The sequence below is a fragment of the Centruroides sculpturatus genome, unplaced genomic scaffold (assembly GCF_000671375.1).
Source record: "Centruroides sculpturatus isolate CEXI.00-Female unplaced genomic scaffold, Cexi_2.0 scaffold74, whole genome shotgun sequence".
In the NCBI taxonomy this organism is placed as follows: domain Eukaryota; kingdom Metazoa; phylum Arthropoda; class Arachnida; order Scorpiones; family Buthidae; genus Centruroides; species Centruroides sculpturatus.
In genome coordinates, this window is record NW_019384309.1 from 224,000 (window position 1) to 241,095 (window position 17,096).

The 17,096-nt window shown below is 31.7% G+C and overlaps 1 protein-coding gene across 6 annotated transcripts in view; it reads right to left on the reverse strand.

Annotated features, from left to right (window-relative positions):
* Window positions 1-795: 795 nt before the first annotated feature.
* Window positions 796-17,096, reverse strand: part of LOC111620619 (otopetrin-2-like) — a 34,638-nt gene continuing 18,337 nt past the window's right edge. For all 6 annotated transcript variants that reach the window (XM_023362585.1, XM_023362621.1, XM_023362614.1 and 3 more), the window contains 7 exons: window positions 14,028-14,215; window positions 13,334-13,571; window positions 10,580-10,694; window positions 9,155-9,416; window positions 8,927-9,087; window positions 5,988-6,174; window positions 796-4,919 (listed from right to left, as the gene is read on the reverse strand). In XM_023362585.1, coding sequence (XP_023218353.1) covers window positions 3,922-4,919; window positions 5,988-6,174; window positions 8,927-9,087; window positions 9,155-9,416; window positions 10,580-10,694; window positions 13,334-13,571; window positions 14,028-14,215 — 2,149 coding nt within the window. In that variant the 3' untranslated portion in view covers window positions 796-3,921. The remainder of the gene's footprint in view (window positions 4,920-5,987; window positions 6,175-8,926; window positions 9,088-9,154; window positions 9,417-10,579; window positions 10,695-13,333; window positions 13,572-14,027; window positions 14,216-17,096) is intronic.

Consider the following 17,096-nt stretch of genomic DNA (forward strand, 5'->3'; position numbering starts at 1 on the left):
AAATGTAATAATAGGAAGCTTATTTTAAAGTTTAAAATTACAGAAGTTACAGGAAAAGGAAGAGAGAAGAAAACAGGAAAGTACAAGTGTTCTGAGTAGACAGGAGAAACTGGGATCTCCAAGCAGCAGCTAAGGCCAGCACCTTGCACACAGTGAAAATAAGGAAGGCATTCTGTGCAAGGTGTTTTGGTGTCCCCGAGCTTACTAATCAATGTAAAAGTTGCTTAAATTTGCATTCTGTGCAACCATAGTTTGAATGTAACAAATCCAGAACCAGCACTGCCGAACAGGGCATGGAATTTAATATATGTCACTGACACATGACTGAATGCATGTATGAGTGCTTTCCTCCCACTCATGGTAGAAACATAACTTTCTCTGATGTGTGTATGTAGCATCACAAATGCATTCCTTCAACTGATCTATATTGTGTATGGAGACTTTTTGTTGTTACTGTGTGTGACAATTCAAAGTATAATTTTCATTATAGTGTTTACCGTATTTTTAAATAAGACACCAACACGCATTTATGAATATTGTAAATTTATTGAAAACACATTCAAATATATTATTATATACAAGAATAGTAACCACATGATATCCGAAGCAACAAATATACATTATCTGAATATAAAAGATGAATTATCATATTTAATTAATTAGCTATATTATGGTTTGTCTTAAACCATTATAGAAGAAACCTCTTCCATCATCCTGAAGAAAATTCAAACACGTTTCATCCATTTGGTAGCTTAATTATTAAAGTAACGACCTACGACAGTTGGACGAGGATCATAAAATACATAAATGAGTTTATTTACACGATTTCTACAAAAAGTAATAAATTATTTTAATACACATGTTTTATTTGTATTAAAATTCTAGTCCAATGAAACAGGAAAGCAAAAATTTTCTCCCTTTCCCCCTTAAAACTGATGGTTTCGTGAAACAGTATTTAAAACTTTGTACAAATGTTTATTTAAATATAAAAAATCAAATTAAATCTTTAAATGCAAGAGAATACTTTTAGAATTATATAAAAAATTGGACTCTACTATATTTATACAGCACAGTTAATTTATCATAAATCAAAAATGTGTGTAAGTTGCAACCCCAAAAACCTCTAGAACGGTAGTTTCCGACTTGGCTTTTGTGATATCACAGGATGTTCCAAGATTCTCTGATACCTGAAAAGTTTAAATAAAGGGTATCGGGTATGTTACACATATCAAAAATAAGCTAGTTAGAATTCCATAGTACAAAGTTTGAAAATCATTGCTAGATTCTAGAATTTCTTGTGTTCTCCCGTTACAATGATTGGAGAAGCAAAGTCAAAGATAGATTTGGACAGAAGGGGATGACAGTTTTATAGGCAGAGTCCTTTAGAGACCATTCACTTATATTGCAGTCAGTAGGAAAATCACCTATTATGGTAAAGGATTCTCTTATTACAGATAATTTGAACTGATGCTTTATTCTATATTCTTTGTCAGTAATTCAGAAACAAGAGCATTAAAACTAAGCTAAAGAATTGTGTTAATTATAGAAAATTTGTTTTAAAAGTGTTTGACAAAATATTCAACTAGCTGTTCAATTGCTATGTTGTCAGAAGATTTCTTAATAAGAGAAGCCAAATCCACAGATAAGCAACAAAGATGTCTGCCTCCCACTGTGGATGCTTAGTCTCCAGTTATGTGAGTCGCAATGGTGATGTGTTGAGAGTGTCAAGTACTCGGTGAATGGCTCAAACCATTGAGAATATTGTATTGTATCAATTCGTTGTGATACACTCAACACGTTGACTCACATAACTCGAGACTAGGCATCCCAAGGGATTTAAACCAGAGTCGAACCTTAAACTTTTTATAGGTAGCCTGACATATATTGGGTCTGGCTCCTCACCTTCGATACAATCCTGTTACAACTCGGGCTAGCTCTAGTCTACCACATGCCATGCATTGACAAAATAATCATCCCAGAGCTCTGCCTAGTTTCTGGAGGTTGCAGACTCTTGCTTTGGCAAATCCACATTTTAAATTTATGATAAATTAAGACATGTAAAGTTATATATATAAGAAAATAACATGTAAAAAAAATTTCAGGCACTCTTTACAGTAACGATTTATATATATAAATAGATTAATTGTACTATGATTTCATTGTTTTTGGATATTACACTTGAAAAAAATTTCATCTTAAAATTATTAAATATTCAAATCTATATCAAGGCATCAATACAATATTTTTCTGCATTTTTATATCAAAATAATAATAATTTCTTGTAAAATGACAATTTTATCGGTATAAAAATTTTTACAATAATTTAAACATAATTAATATTTTGTACAGTACAATTATTTCTGTAGTTATTTGTTCTTATTATCATATGATATTACAGGTATAGATAGATATGAGTATCCTGCTTGGCATTGTTGCAAGTCTGTACACAGTAATGACTTGATATTAAGCAAGTTTATGCAATTCGGAAAGTGTCCAATGGCTAAAACATTCTATACAGGTACGTGCCATTTAATGACGAGGATATGCTCCAAGAAAATATCTTGTTAAGCAAACATCGTAACGTGTACTTAGACAAACCTATATAGTCTGTCTACTACTAATTAAAGTAATTATGTATCTAACATAGAAAATGTACCTTTTCAGCTTCATTATAGAACCTCTAATGTGATCCATCATTAAGTGAAACCCTACAAGAAGAAGAAATTTGCTAGAATAGTTTGCTAATTGATAACAAGAAATCTCATGCTGTGAACTCAGACAGACACGAGAGTTTATTAAAGGTTCTGTTGCGGACCCTTGTCGCGAGACTCCTAATCAAAATTTGTCGGGGGCTAAAATTCTTAAAAGTGGCTCTAGTCTCGTCATTGGATGGTTTGGCATCGGAAGTAAAAAAAACTCAAACAATTTTTGGTCCAATACTGATAGGCATGATAAGGCTATCTGTGAGTAAAATTTAATCTTTGATGCTTCATCCTCATGAAATTTGCACAAATTTTCAATGCCAAGCAGGACAATTACAATTATAATTTGTATTGTCGATAAAATGCTTTTAAAAAATATATATGTACTTGTATATATAAATAAAATACAAAATAAATGATATATTTCAGTTAAGAAATGCAGAACAGTATTAAAATAGAAAATAGAGCTTATATTTCTGCTGTATGTAATGTTTAATTAATAAACAGTTATCGAAGACGGATGATAAAAAATGACGACCTGAGATACGAGGATGCATTGGCGCGAAAGCATGAGAATGGATGCAATTTAAATATCAATTTTCAGTTTTTTTAACTAAAACTCTTCATATAAGAACAATGTTTTCTATAAAAAAAGAGCTGCATTTTCTTTACATAATTTAAAAAGTTTTTAGTAAAATGGCAATACGAACACGTTTTAGAATTGTTTTCTTCAAGAAAGATACGGTTAATGACGTCTTAACATTTTGATTAAATATTAAATTTCAACATTTAAATTTTTCTTGATGATAAAATTTCACTTGTGCTTATATAAATGGAGTGGCACGGTTAAAACGGAATTGTTTACTGCAGGTGGAAGCATGTTTTAATGGACTCGTCTGGCATGTTATTAAAGAATGATAGACCAGTTTTCAGCATTTTCTGTTACTAGTTCGTCCACATTTCTGATGTTGTGATCAGTCTGATTCCATTTTAACTGCACGATCCTTGACGACGTTTACTGACACGACTTTCTCGACATTGAAGACATTAGTATAAAACAAACATAACGTGCATAAAATTGAAGTATTGTAGATAGAAGCATTATTTGTAATGCTCAATATGTCCTCCACAGGAGTTATTAATAAATGGATCCTTTACAGAAGCATTTGAAATGTTTGCGATTGAATATCGTGACATTACATTAAAAAAAAATTGTCTGTTATATGCTGTCTGGCTTCAGTTTGTATGTTCTCTTCCAAATATCACATAAACATACTGTAGAATGGAAGCGGAAGAAAATAGTGAGCGGTGTCGTGACGTGAGTGATGATGGTCCAAGCCCAGAAACCGTAGAAGTTCATTTGGACTGGATTAGAATCTGCTCTTCGAGTTTCTAATGTGTTAATGGCCCACATGGCAAAATTACATACTAAGAGAAATGTCACCATCTCTCTACCTGGTTTTCTGTGTGCTTGGTCACTGCTTCTTGCATAACGTCTGGAAGCATCCAAAATGAAGATGGTCTGTAAGGTTCCCTGAATGAGACAGGCGAGTGCGGTCAGTAGAACGAGAACAGTATTTTGATCCATTGTGAAATGACCTCCGATGATGCTAAACATTGTAAATAGATAGAGACCTGTCTGAGCAACAATTAGTAAGATGTTGTCGAGCTCGTCTACGGTTCGATGAGGATTATATTTCATTTCGTGTACCTGATACAATGCTATGATCACAGCCAAAGTAGTCAAAACATACAGCACTAATTCTGCCACATGAGCTTCTAAAACTGCTAAATGCTTATAATTTGGTTTATTAATGAGGACAAAAAATATAATTAAACTGATAATTGAAATGACTAAGACCAGTATGCCTGTAAACAGACCCTTGTTTGCCTTTGCACAGTCGACTTGATAGTAGTGTCGATGTCTGGACGACATGGAAGAATGATGGACGCTACCGTTATCTGCCGTAAGAGAGTCTACACGAGACTTTCCCGTATTCTTCCACATGACATACAAAATAGCTGCACAGATTAAACTGTATTCGATAGTGCAAGGAAAAAGAAATGGACTAGCATCTTGTACCAATTCTCCCATGATGTTGAGACGACGACAGTTGTGACTCTTATACACGCCGTGGGAATCTACAGATCTTTCGGTTCTGTGATGATCGACGGATCCTTCGGGACGAAGATGTACTCCTACTTCCGTGTCCACAACTAAACAGAAGGTAAAAGATGATAATTAAATTTTTATATCATTTTAAAATATTAATTCAGATTTCATTAATAACAAATTTGAAAATTTTAAGCATATAATTTTCTTATTGTATGAAAATCCATGTAAATTCTGCTTTATTAGAGAAGTCAGTAACATATTCATTGACTTTTCCTTAGTATTTTTGGGTCTTTTGGGCTGATAAAGCAGAATTTACATGAACAATTTTCTTTAAACAAAAATTCCTAATTAAAAACAAGGAAATGCTCCAAATAATGATCTTCTCAAGGCCAAAAACATCAATATTCGTAACTACATAATCTACGTAAACTTTGCAATTTTCTCTCACAGTATTGAAGAAATTTGCAATATACTGAGTATCAAACAAAGAATTTACTTCTGATGAATAGACTTGGCAACATCATGAGCAGGATGTGTTATTTTGCCCTGCTACAAATCATTGGAATCACTTACATTCGAAATTCCTCATCAATACCAAGTCTACTCCATGTATGCAATTTTCATTTGATCATAGTGTATTTTTACCTTCTAAGATAAAAATCGTATATCTTTCAAGTGACAACAGATATATTTATAGGGTGTCCAAAAAGTTACTGTGGAAAATGTTTAAGTAAAGTTTTATGTAGGATATTGCAGTTTCTCCTGCAACAAACACTGGAAATGTCCCCCCAAAGGTTCAAAAATCTGGAGGGATGAGGTCTGGAGTCCTCACAGGCCACAATCTACAAAGAAGTTTTTCAAACATCTAACTGGAACATCTGAGAGCAAGCAGAAATACCATCGTGGAAACACTGGACACACAAACTTGTGGGTCTTGTACACAATGTCATACACGTAACTTTAATTTTATTATAAATTCACTGCACAGTAACTTTTTGGACACCCTGTATATGCACAAAATAAAGCAGTAAGCGATTTCATCAATAATAATTAATTTCAATTATACTGATGATAGAAAAATCATTGTGCATACACCCATACAACTGCAATAAAGCACATAATGTATTTAACTAACCACATTCTAGTACAAAAATAAATATTAATTTTACCTGATTCGGGATTCATCCTCATTTGAACGTAATTCATAATTAGATTATTTGTTTCGTTAGGATTATTTAAACTGACTATTTGATGTTTTGTCTCCTGGACCAAGACGTGAAGCCAAACACATAAATTAGTTGCGATCATGTGCATTAATCCAAATCTGGCAACTGTTTTATATTTGTTGATGGCCATCTAATAATAATAATAAAATAGATAAAACATACATGATTATAAAGTATAATAACTAGAGCTTTTAAAAAATATAAAATTGTATTAATAATTTGTATGTTTTCCTTATACGATTCGTGATTTTGCATGCATGAAATTCCGATAATGTTTAAGTGAATGTTTGGATTCTATAATTTGGATTGGAATATTCTAATTTGTGGAACTAAGATTATTAGAAAGTTTTAAAAACATTAAAAAATTTTGACATTAAATTCTTGATGCAATTTGCTTGTAAAGATCAAATTGACACAAATGAGAAGACTGCCATAAAGTCATATACAATTGTTACAGGAAATTCTGAATTTGCAGCAACAACACTATGCCAAGTGTGGTGATAAACAGTCTGAATTACCTATACAAGTCAGATGAGTGCAAATAAATACTCATAGTTTAGCAATATATTAATAGAACTCTGACAGGAAGAAAATCCTTTATCAGTCTCTGTAAGAGAGCAATGAAGGAAACAGTCACACTCAATTGTGTGGCTGTATCCTATAATTAAATTACTATTAACTTGAACAAAGTTTTCTTCCCTATCCATCTTTAAGCTGGAATTAAGATAATTTGTTATTACGTTTGTATCGATACAAGCCATATATTAAGGAATATGTTCATTCCAACAATGTTCTTAATTAATGTGAAAATGAAATTGGTAAATTTAATTTTATTCTTTTAATCTTTCTTCATCACTGATGCTTGAGAATTTGATAAAATAAAAAAGGAAGTTGAGTTTTGAATGAAATCTAGTTTTTGCCTTTTACTAACATAAGTTTAAAAAATAAATAAGTTTAAAAATAAAGAAATAACATTGAACATTAAAAGACGGAAACTCGATACCTGGGCCACATCATAAGAGGAGAGAAGTACAATCTACTGCAAGTTATAATTCAAGGAAAAATAAAAAGGAGAAGTAGAAAAAAGAGAAGAATATCATGGCTAATCAACTGGAGACAATGGTATGACTGTAGTTCCAGCCAACTTTTCAGAGCAGCAGTGTCAAAAGAGAAGTTAGCTATGATGATTGCCAACCTTCGGAACAGAGATGGCACTTCAAGAAGAAGATAACACAAGTTTATGCATCATTCTAGGGTGTGTCAATAAATTATGTAATGCATATATAAGAGGATGGGTATGCAGGTAATTGTTATGGCATGTTATTTGAGGAGGTGAGCATGTTTATACAGCTAAGACAGTTATACAGTTAAGTTATAGAAGTAAAAATTAGGTTACATGTACAATTTTTTTGAATGACATAACAAGTTTTATGGAATGTCAACTTATCGAGAGTTCAGTTTCCTAAACTCTACTATAACACTCAGATTCTCCTATCAATCCTTGGGTAATAGAATGGTTCATTAATGTTTCTGCATAGTTAATTGTGTCATTTATGTTCTTTGTATATTATATATGTTATTAATAAAATAACGTAACATTCAGTGCCTCATGCCGAGTATTATTTCTTAGTACTATTAAGGGTGTTGATCAAAGATATGCATTTTGCAATTTTCAGAGGTGAGTACGTATGACATTATGAAACATTACAGAATGTAACTAATTAAAATAGCCATATGCTTATTGTTATAGAATTTAAAAATGGAGTAGAAAGAATTATAAAGGTAATGTTAAATATCCTATTGAATAATTTAATGTATTAATATAAAATATCTCCTCCAACAGCTTAGCTTCATGACATATTTATCAATATGCTGAAGAACACTCGATCCAAATCTTTATTCTGAGGTAAGTGCTAATAGAGAAAGCTGATGCTGAAAGTCACAAATAACGATGGCAAATATGCAAATTCAGGAGACAGAAGTTGTTAAATAATATTTCCCAAGAATTGCACTGAATGCAATTTACTGATTTCTAAAGAAATTATTGTATTACGACTGTCTGAAATTTTACAAATATTCAATATCTATATTGATTAATACATCTCATTGCATGTCAGAATAACAGTATATAAATCTCATTCCTATTCTTATAAAAATAAGATTAATAAATGGTTTTGTCAAAATTACTGTACTCAATAGAACTCGATAGATTCAAAATGAAAATTTAATTTACAAATTAAAAAAGCCTAAGTTTAGAGGAGAAATAATATAAAACTCATTATTTGTGTTTGTTTTTTGGCTCATAATTACTTAGTTGGGCAACTCTCTAGACTAGGATGAAAGTTTGATTTATGTTAAAATGTATACAAACTGTCTGTCAGCATTAGAAAGACACCAGTACTTTCAGCAATGCATTAATGTTGTCTTTGGGCAAGGAAGATTTAACAAGTTCTATAATCGATCTGCCTTGCCTGAAGACGACATTAATGCAGTCAAAAGTACTAGAACACGAAGTAACAAATTAGTTATGGATAGTAACTAATTAATTTAATCGTTGTTTTGGATAGAAAATGAGTTAAGGGAATAGAATGTGTTCCAGAACTAAGATCATGAGATTTCTAACTTCTCTCCGGGAATCATTACAGACTATAATTTTGTTGAGAACTATACATAATTTGTGAAATAAACTATTGTTAAAAAGAATCTGAAGATTCTTCAAAGCAGAAAATAAACAAAAGTAACAAAAAAATTTAACTGGAATACATTAAGTAATGTAATATCTTCAATTTTGTATATTTTTATAATACTTAATAAAGAAAGAATTTCAAAAATTCTCTTGCAGTTTAACTCATTAAATATCAAAAACTATTTATTTAACATACCCTTGAATTCAAGAAAATAAAATAAAGTTGAATGAATGTGAAAGCCATTCTGCTGCTGGGTGTCAGTGCAAACAAAACATTGTAACATGCAGTGTCCTGCTGAATTTCAAAAAACTGCCCAAACTCCAGACCCGAGTAAATCATGCTGCCGATGCCAAATGCTATAAAGATACATTAAGTGGTAGTAAATGATTAATGTGTAAATTAAATAAGTTGCTTCATACTCACCGACGGCACCCAGACGGAGATAGAAACTCCCGCAGTGGGGAGCGTCATCCACCTTCCTTTTGTGGTGGTTAGTAACGTGATCGAAACTGGAACAACTGTTACCGTGAGGCGGTAAGCTCGAACTGACCTTTTTAATAATACTTCTGAACAACGAAGAGGAAGGACGTTTGGATTTCTTCTTCTGTGAACCCGATCTTAGCAGGAATAAGTAAACATACACCAGAAAAGCAATACTTCCCAGATATAAGTAGAGATAGAAGCCCTGTACGAACAAATAATTTTTTATAATGACACTTACAAAATGAAAGTATGTAGTTTAATGAATTGTATTTAATCTTTTATTACAATTTTTAAAAATTGTTGGGACGAATTTACTTTAACAGAAAAAATTATATTTCATTTATAAACATACTCTGCACGTAGATATATATAGAAAATCAAGCCTGAATTATATTAATAGTTACATGAAAGAACCTTATTAAGTGTCAGGTTAAAACCTGGCTAATTAATTACATAGTTAGTACATAATTTGGACTAAAGGTATGCAATTAAGCCTGACATATTGATACTATCAATATGTCGGACTTCAGGATGTTGATGTATTTAAGATTTTATGTCAATAAGTCTTGGCATGAGCCAAAATTTGTATTAATGGCTGAACTCTAGCTTATTTTAAAAGTTATGTACCTTTTACAGGCTAAGTTTGTATTAAAAAATTTCCTATTTGTTATATTATAAGATGAATTCTAAATATATATATATATTTTTTTTATGGTTAACCAGATGGCTGAGGCAATTAAGACATCAGCCTACTGCTCTGGGAGGTCCTGGATTAAATCAGAGAGGTAAAAATATTCCAGGAAACCTAACATATATCTTAGATATGTCGGGCTCCATCCCTCATTATCTGGATGCACCATTGTGGGCCTGGTCAAACCCATGATGAGTGTGATTTAAAAAGGTCCTCTTAAATATCCACAGACCACAAAGAGTTGAAAAAAAAAAACTTTTTTCTCTATTTATAATTTTATGTAAATGTAACCTTTATTCTATGATAAAAATTGCTCCAAGCCATAAATACTATATTAAATATACAGATTATAAAATGTTATCATTACCAAAAGTAAACTAAGATTAATAAGTTACATAAACATCATAAACACAAGAAATAACTATCAACATACACAACAAAATATATAATTTATGGCTGAAGTAAATGTATTTCAAAAAACTCCACAAATACCTTAAAAATCGCATTATACCATTTAATTTCTAACATTTTCGGCTACATTTAACTGACTAAAATTAATACAATCATATTTAACTGGCCTTATTTGTGGAGTGTCTTACTATTAAGCATTGCATTTCTTAGTAGTTGTAATGTCTTTCAGTTAATAAAAATTTAATATATTATATAAATCTTACCTCGTAAAATGAAATTGGTATCTTGTGCGATATTACTTCAGCCAACGGAAAGCAAATTCCCATCACCACTAGTAACTTGGCATAGACGGCACTCAACATTACTATCATGGCATCACTACAATGTAAAAGAAATAGTTTAATGACATTTTAAAGTTATTGGAGAAAAGAAATCAATACAAAACCAACTGATTCTATATATAAATCAGTTATTATAAACAATATTTTATCACCAATGATTGAAATTATCAAGATAATTTTTCTTTTGTTTCTTTTAACTCTCTCTATTCTGTGGGCAGTAAGAAATCCTTTTTAGAAGTCCATTATGGGTTTGGCCAGCCCACAATGGGGCAGCAGGGCGGCAAGACAAGGCCTGACATATCCACCCCAAAATATTCCTGGGGGTTTTCAATCAGTCTGCATTTAAACACAGGGTCTCCCAAAGTGGTAGGCTGCATCTTAACTGCTTGGCCATTCATTGGCTGTCAATAGTTTGATAAATTTAATATTTATAAATAAATTATTATATTTATCATGTGTGTGACCAGTATGGTTATATCTAAATTTGTTAATGACACGGAAAGTAAAGATTGAATGGAGGTTCAAGTAGAATAACTGGCAATGTAACTACATGGTAAGTTGAGGGTTCAAGTCTCATTTTGGGCTAATTCTTTTCTTCCAGAGTATTCTAAAATTAAATTAAATTAATTTTAATCATTATTATTATTAATCAGATTTAATATAATCCTGTTGATCATCTGTTCATTATGATAAATTAGGTTTTAGTTGTTATGATATAGGTAGACATATAGATTCATAATGGAAGCAACCAAATGGCGACGTATAAAGCTCAATGTATTCCAGATAGAATGCCCATAAAATATTCCTGGATAGTTGCTTATCTGGATTCAATTCCAAGTTTCCAATCCATAGGCTGATGCTTTAACTATTTTGGCCATTTGACATTAATGTTACTGGTCAAAAAATAAGTTTATCATAACTTTATATAATGGAATAAAATTTACCTTACAGATGTGCTTGTGGCATTATACAGATGTGTACTGAATAAAAAGATGAATAAAATTTTATTTTGAACAGAAGTTATCTACATGTCTTGAGGTAATCACCCTGTAAATTCAGACACTTATCATAGCACGGGCCAAGTTTCTGTATCGCTCCTTCAAAGTTTCCACTTGGAAGATAACTTCATGGATATATGGTGAAACTTTGAAACAGCTGCATAGAGCCATCAAAACAAAGAGGAATTTTGATGTCATATGTTATGGTTTCTGCATGGCAATGCATGCCCAAACACAGCACCCTGCATAAAAAGACCTGCAGCACTTTCATTAGGACCTGTCTCTGTACAAACCATATAAACTACACTCCTTGTGATTTTCATCTTTTCCTGTGATGAAGTTAATTTCCATAAAAAACGATCTGTAGAATGGTGTAAACGACTGGCTCATATTGGAGGTTGATTTCCAAATAGCCCTCATATTTTCTTTTAATTTTATATTCGTAACGGAAAATTGACTAATGTAAATTGTCATTAATATCTTATTTTTCTTTGCAGTCTTCGAATTCAAATTGTTTTTAATAATAATATGTAACAGAATCCAATATTACTCAAGTTTATTTTTTCCAAATAATGAAATAACGTTCGGTACCTGTACTGTGTATTATTTCTTAGTACAATTAAGGGGGTTGATCAAGGATATACACTACATTTAGAGGTGGATATGTGTGACAAAGTTATAGAGCATTATAAGGATGGATTGGTAATTGAAAAGTATAAAAATAGCACTACATAATTTATGTGCTATTCCGACAATAGAAAGTTAAGATGAAAAAACATAGCAAAAAGTAAATGTTTTAATGACAAAGTTGTATCTATGTTGAAAGCTGTATATTTTTATTGTACACCTGTTTTTAATCACAGCAATCAGTAGTCAGTTTAGTCTATAATATTAGCAAGAAACTTATTGAACTATATTGAACAATATCTAGCAGAATTTTCTGATAATGGTTACAAGATAATAAAGATTTTCAAAAGAATATATAAAAAAAAAAGGTGCAAACTTACTTTCAATGATTATATAATTTTTAATATACAACTGACAATTAGATTTGATTCTACCTTTGACAAAGCCATGCTTTGAAGTAAAATAATTTAAACATTTTTTTACACTTAATGATGCCCGAAGAATGAAATTAATCAAATATACAAATAATTTTTGTATAGTTATCCATTTAAGATACTAAAAATTGATTTATATAATGTTAACAAACTTCAATTGTTTGTTTCAGTGTATTTCTTCATGCTTTTTAAATCCTATCTTCCTCTTTTGTATCCATTTATACCTTTATAATTATCTGCACTAATTGCACCAAAATAAATTAAAACAATGCAATAAAATCACTGCATTACTAATTACTAAAAACTAATGAAATCAATGCTAATACAAAGAAGTGAAGCAAAATACAAAATTACATAAAATAAAGAGAAAATAAATACTTACGAACACTTAAGAAAAGTTGGCCACTAAAAGTATCCATGCAAAACTACGGAACAACCTCAGAAAGAAATGTGACGATGCAACCAAAATAACACCACGAATTGTACTTGGTAGAATTGACCAGGCCTGCATTCTACCAGCAAGTCATCTGGTCAAAAACGTGGCATGTGCTACTCGCGAGTATAATTTTATTCAAAAAAATTGTAGAGAAATGACATCTGCTAATAGATAAACTTACTAGTCAGACTGTGAGAAGACAAACTGCCCATCTCTTCGACTGGTCGTGGGCGTGGGAGGAGTACTAATGCAGGAACCTATAAATGAATTAGTTCTGGAAGGCGGCGAATGCTGAATGCACATCTCCAGATTGAGTGCCGGAGGACGTTTGTGGTGGGGACTGTTATTGAAGTTGCTGTTCGTTCCGAGACCAGAGTCTTCGCTGTCCCTCGCAGGTATGTTTGTTCTGCTTTCGGCTTCTGTAAACAAAGGAATCATTAGATATACTTGGCTATTCCATTATAAAAAAATTAAATTACTGTTTTCTCTTTAGAAAACACCACATATATATAATCTTCAAAAATAATTTAAATAGTTTCAACATTTAATGGGTATAGCTCTGATAACAGCAGAACCATAGCTTGTAGAATAATGTTGGATGGTAATTAAGTTTAAAGTATAAACTTTAGTTTAGAGATGTGATAAACATGAGATCATACATCATATACATTTCTTGAACAAATTTAAGGATGACAATTATTCTCTCAATAATGAATAGAAATGCATTAAAATAAAATAAAAAGCATTTTAACTTGGATTGCAATTTGACTAGTGATTATTAAAACTTTGTCATCAAATAATTTATATTTGATCTATCCAAAAGTAAATATCGTTTGACCAAAACAAACAGACAGATAAATATTAATACATCGCACCTTCTGTGACTGGTAGAACAGGTATCACGGGAGTGTCTGATGACTTGTTTGGCAAAGTGAAGGAAGCGCTCCGAGGTAGGATGGTGGGTTCCGGACAGGAGGTGTTATTCATCAGGAGCTTGGTGTCACCGACCACCGGTCCATCCGAAGAATCAGGAGGCGTATCCGGTGGATCCAGTCCTGCCCAGCTGCAATCAATAAAAAGTGCAAAGATTAATACTTAAAAAAAAAAGGATATAATTTCAAACAAGTCTTGTAAAAACAATCACATTTTAATACATTAAAATCTAAACTAAATTAAAACAACTAGACACAAAAAGCCTGAAAATAAAATATATTTGCATAAAAGAAAGCTGTTTTCATTCATCTATAATGCTAATTCATTAATAAATTAACATATAGTCATTGTAAATCTATAGCAATTTCACTGTATAATAGTAATATAATCACAAATTTATACAGAATATGCATAAAGGATCCTATCAGAGTTTCATTTACTGAAAACAAGACATTAGGTTAAGCTAGCTTTGTCCATAATTTGCGATTTAAATAATAACAAACTGGTTAAACTCGACTGAATTTTTTCACATTAAATACTTGAAAGTACAAGAAATGACGACAAAACAGGGTCGCTGTGACACCGGAGGTGGCACGCGGAATATGTTATTGCTACATATCACGATTAAAAAATAAATAATCTAATTACTCACAATTACAGACTATTTTTTTAATTAAAAAGGGAAGATTAATTTATTAAAACTGTCAAATAATTTCATTAAACTTTAACTTTGTTATGTTGTATTTGTCATTTAACATTGTTAAATATTTCTACATGCTTTGAACATAAAGAAAGTAACATAAAAATGCAAATTGATTTAATAATTAACATTCTAGTCCATACAAAAAACATCAGTCAGCTGCAATTATTATTCAAGATAGATGGTTTATAAACCTATCAACATTGTTAACTTGAAAGTGTACACAAGTTCTCTTTAAATATAGGCTAAAGATAATACAGTTAATTATTTCAAATGAAAATTTTTCATATTTAGAAATGAAATTCCTGATTACATTTCTATTATGTGGTGAAAATATGACAGATTTACAATCTTTGGAGTTACATAACATTCAGGAATTACACAAATAGTAATGACAGAATGTGAATAAAGGATATGAAATATTCACATCATGTATTTTTACTAGTCGTTAATAATAAACTGGACTGACGACTGCACAAAAATCCAACCTGACATGCGAGTAAAATTCTTAATTTTCGAGATTTTTGGCCTCTTTCTCCCGGCCTCGTCTCATGTTCGGTAATAAAATTTTTTGTGTATCAAAATCTAAATAAAATACAGTAAAGTATCTGTAATCTCATATGTATTAAACCTATGAGTGTTGGATTACAGAAGATTGCCAAATTACTGGATTTTGTATGCATAGACTGTACAGTAAAAAAAACACTTGGTTCATGCCTAGTTTATTGTATTAATCATGATTGTGACCGTACTGTCGACTGCAAGTGCAACAACTAGCAACCGACAGCATACACCAGTCTCACTCTGTCAAATATGCAAAGTGGTAACACGAGGGGATGCCTTCCGGGAGGTCTTTTTAAGGGAAACTGGCTCCTATTTAGGCATTACAGATGTAGAGAAAACCCGGAAAACTTCACGTGGCCAGTCCGTCTGAGAAGGCACTAACCCACTACCAAACTCCTAGTGTTCAGGGTACGAAGACCACTTGGCCACTGGTGGGCCCAAAAATGAATTTAACATTCTCTATTTAGTAAATTTAATATTTATTACATATAATAAAATTATATTAGAAATTATTCACAAATTAAAAACAATAATTCAGAAAAAGCTGTAGATTTCTAAAGATCAGTTACAAAATTGTAGAATGTTGAAGATAAAACATCCTTCCACTAAAGCATCTCCTCCATAGAAATAAATCTGAAATTTTTCTTGCAACATATTATAATGAATATAAAGATTTTCTCAATTATATTTTAATCAAATATGCTATGTCCATCAGACAGAAGGAAAAGGATTATAAAATTGCAAAATTAATGGAATAAGGCAATGCAATACAGACATTCTGCTAAGAAACTAGCTCCATTTGGATGAAGAAATCCCAGAAAATTCCACACGGCCAGAAGCAAACCTGCGACAAACTACCAGCATTCCGCAATTTATCCACTCGACTGTTAGTGGGCACTCAGACAGAAAAAGCTCTTCATCAGTAATCAACTTCAAAATAAAAAATATTTTTTTTTATAAAGGAAAGGTTTAATTTTTATTCCTATGGACAGTCTGCCTCCCACTAAGACAGACTGTTTGTCAGCAATGATACCTTCCTCTACACCGAAGGGGTCGGATTCCTTACACTGGTTTACCTGTTAAAAGACATACACTATTACTCAACCAATGCATATATCAGAAATTTCAAGGGTTGAATTTGAACCTAGATCATTACATGTCCATTCAATGAACATAAGAATACACTGGGATAAAATCACACTTAAATCATACAGTGATGATTTCTTACGTTAACTCTAAATTCATTTATATTCATTTGTCTTCTATAATATATAGCTTGATTTTTAAAATGGGATGGTATGTTTGGGGCTAAGACCACATCCTGCCATTCCAAGGTCCATGATTCAGGCCATTTGACATAATAAACCTTATTCAATCATGAGCAAGAGATGGAGAATGACGTTATAACCCATGAAAATATAAAGGATTCGAACCCGGACTCTCCACCTCAACGGACAGATGCGTAACGTAAATTATTATTAAATACAGTATTACTTAAAATTCAATGAAAAAATTACACGAACGAGTTTTGAGCCTTCTACGTCACCGATAAAGGGCGATTTACCAGGCAAAGTTACACGATCGTCATCTACCGCTACTTTGAAATTTGCATAGGAATATTTGTAATTTCGCAAGAATTGGTCTGCAAAAGAAATGTTTTAAAAGGAAACTATTGCAGATTAAAATTCTGAGCACGTGTAACGATTCCCATAAATATTATTACGACGTTTCGTCTCTACTTCCTCCT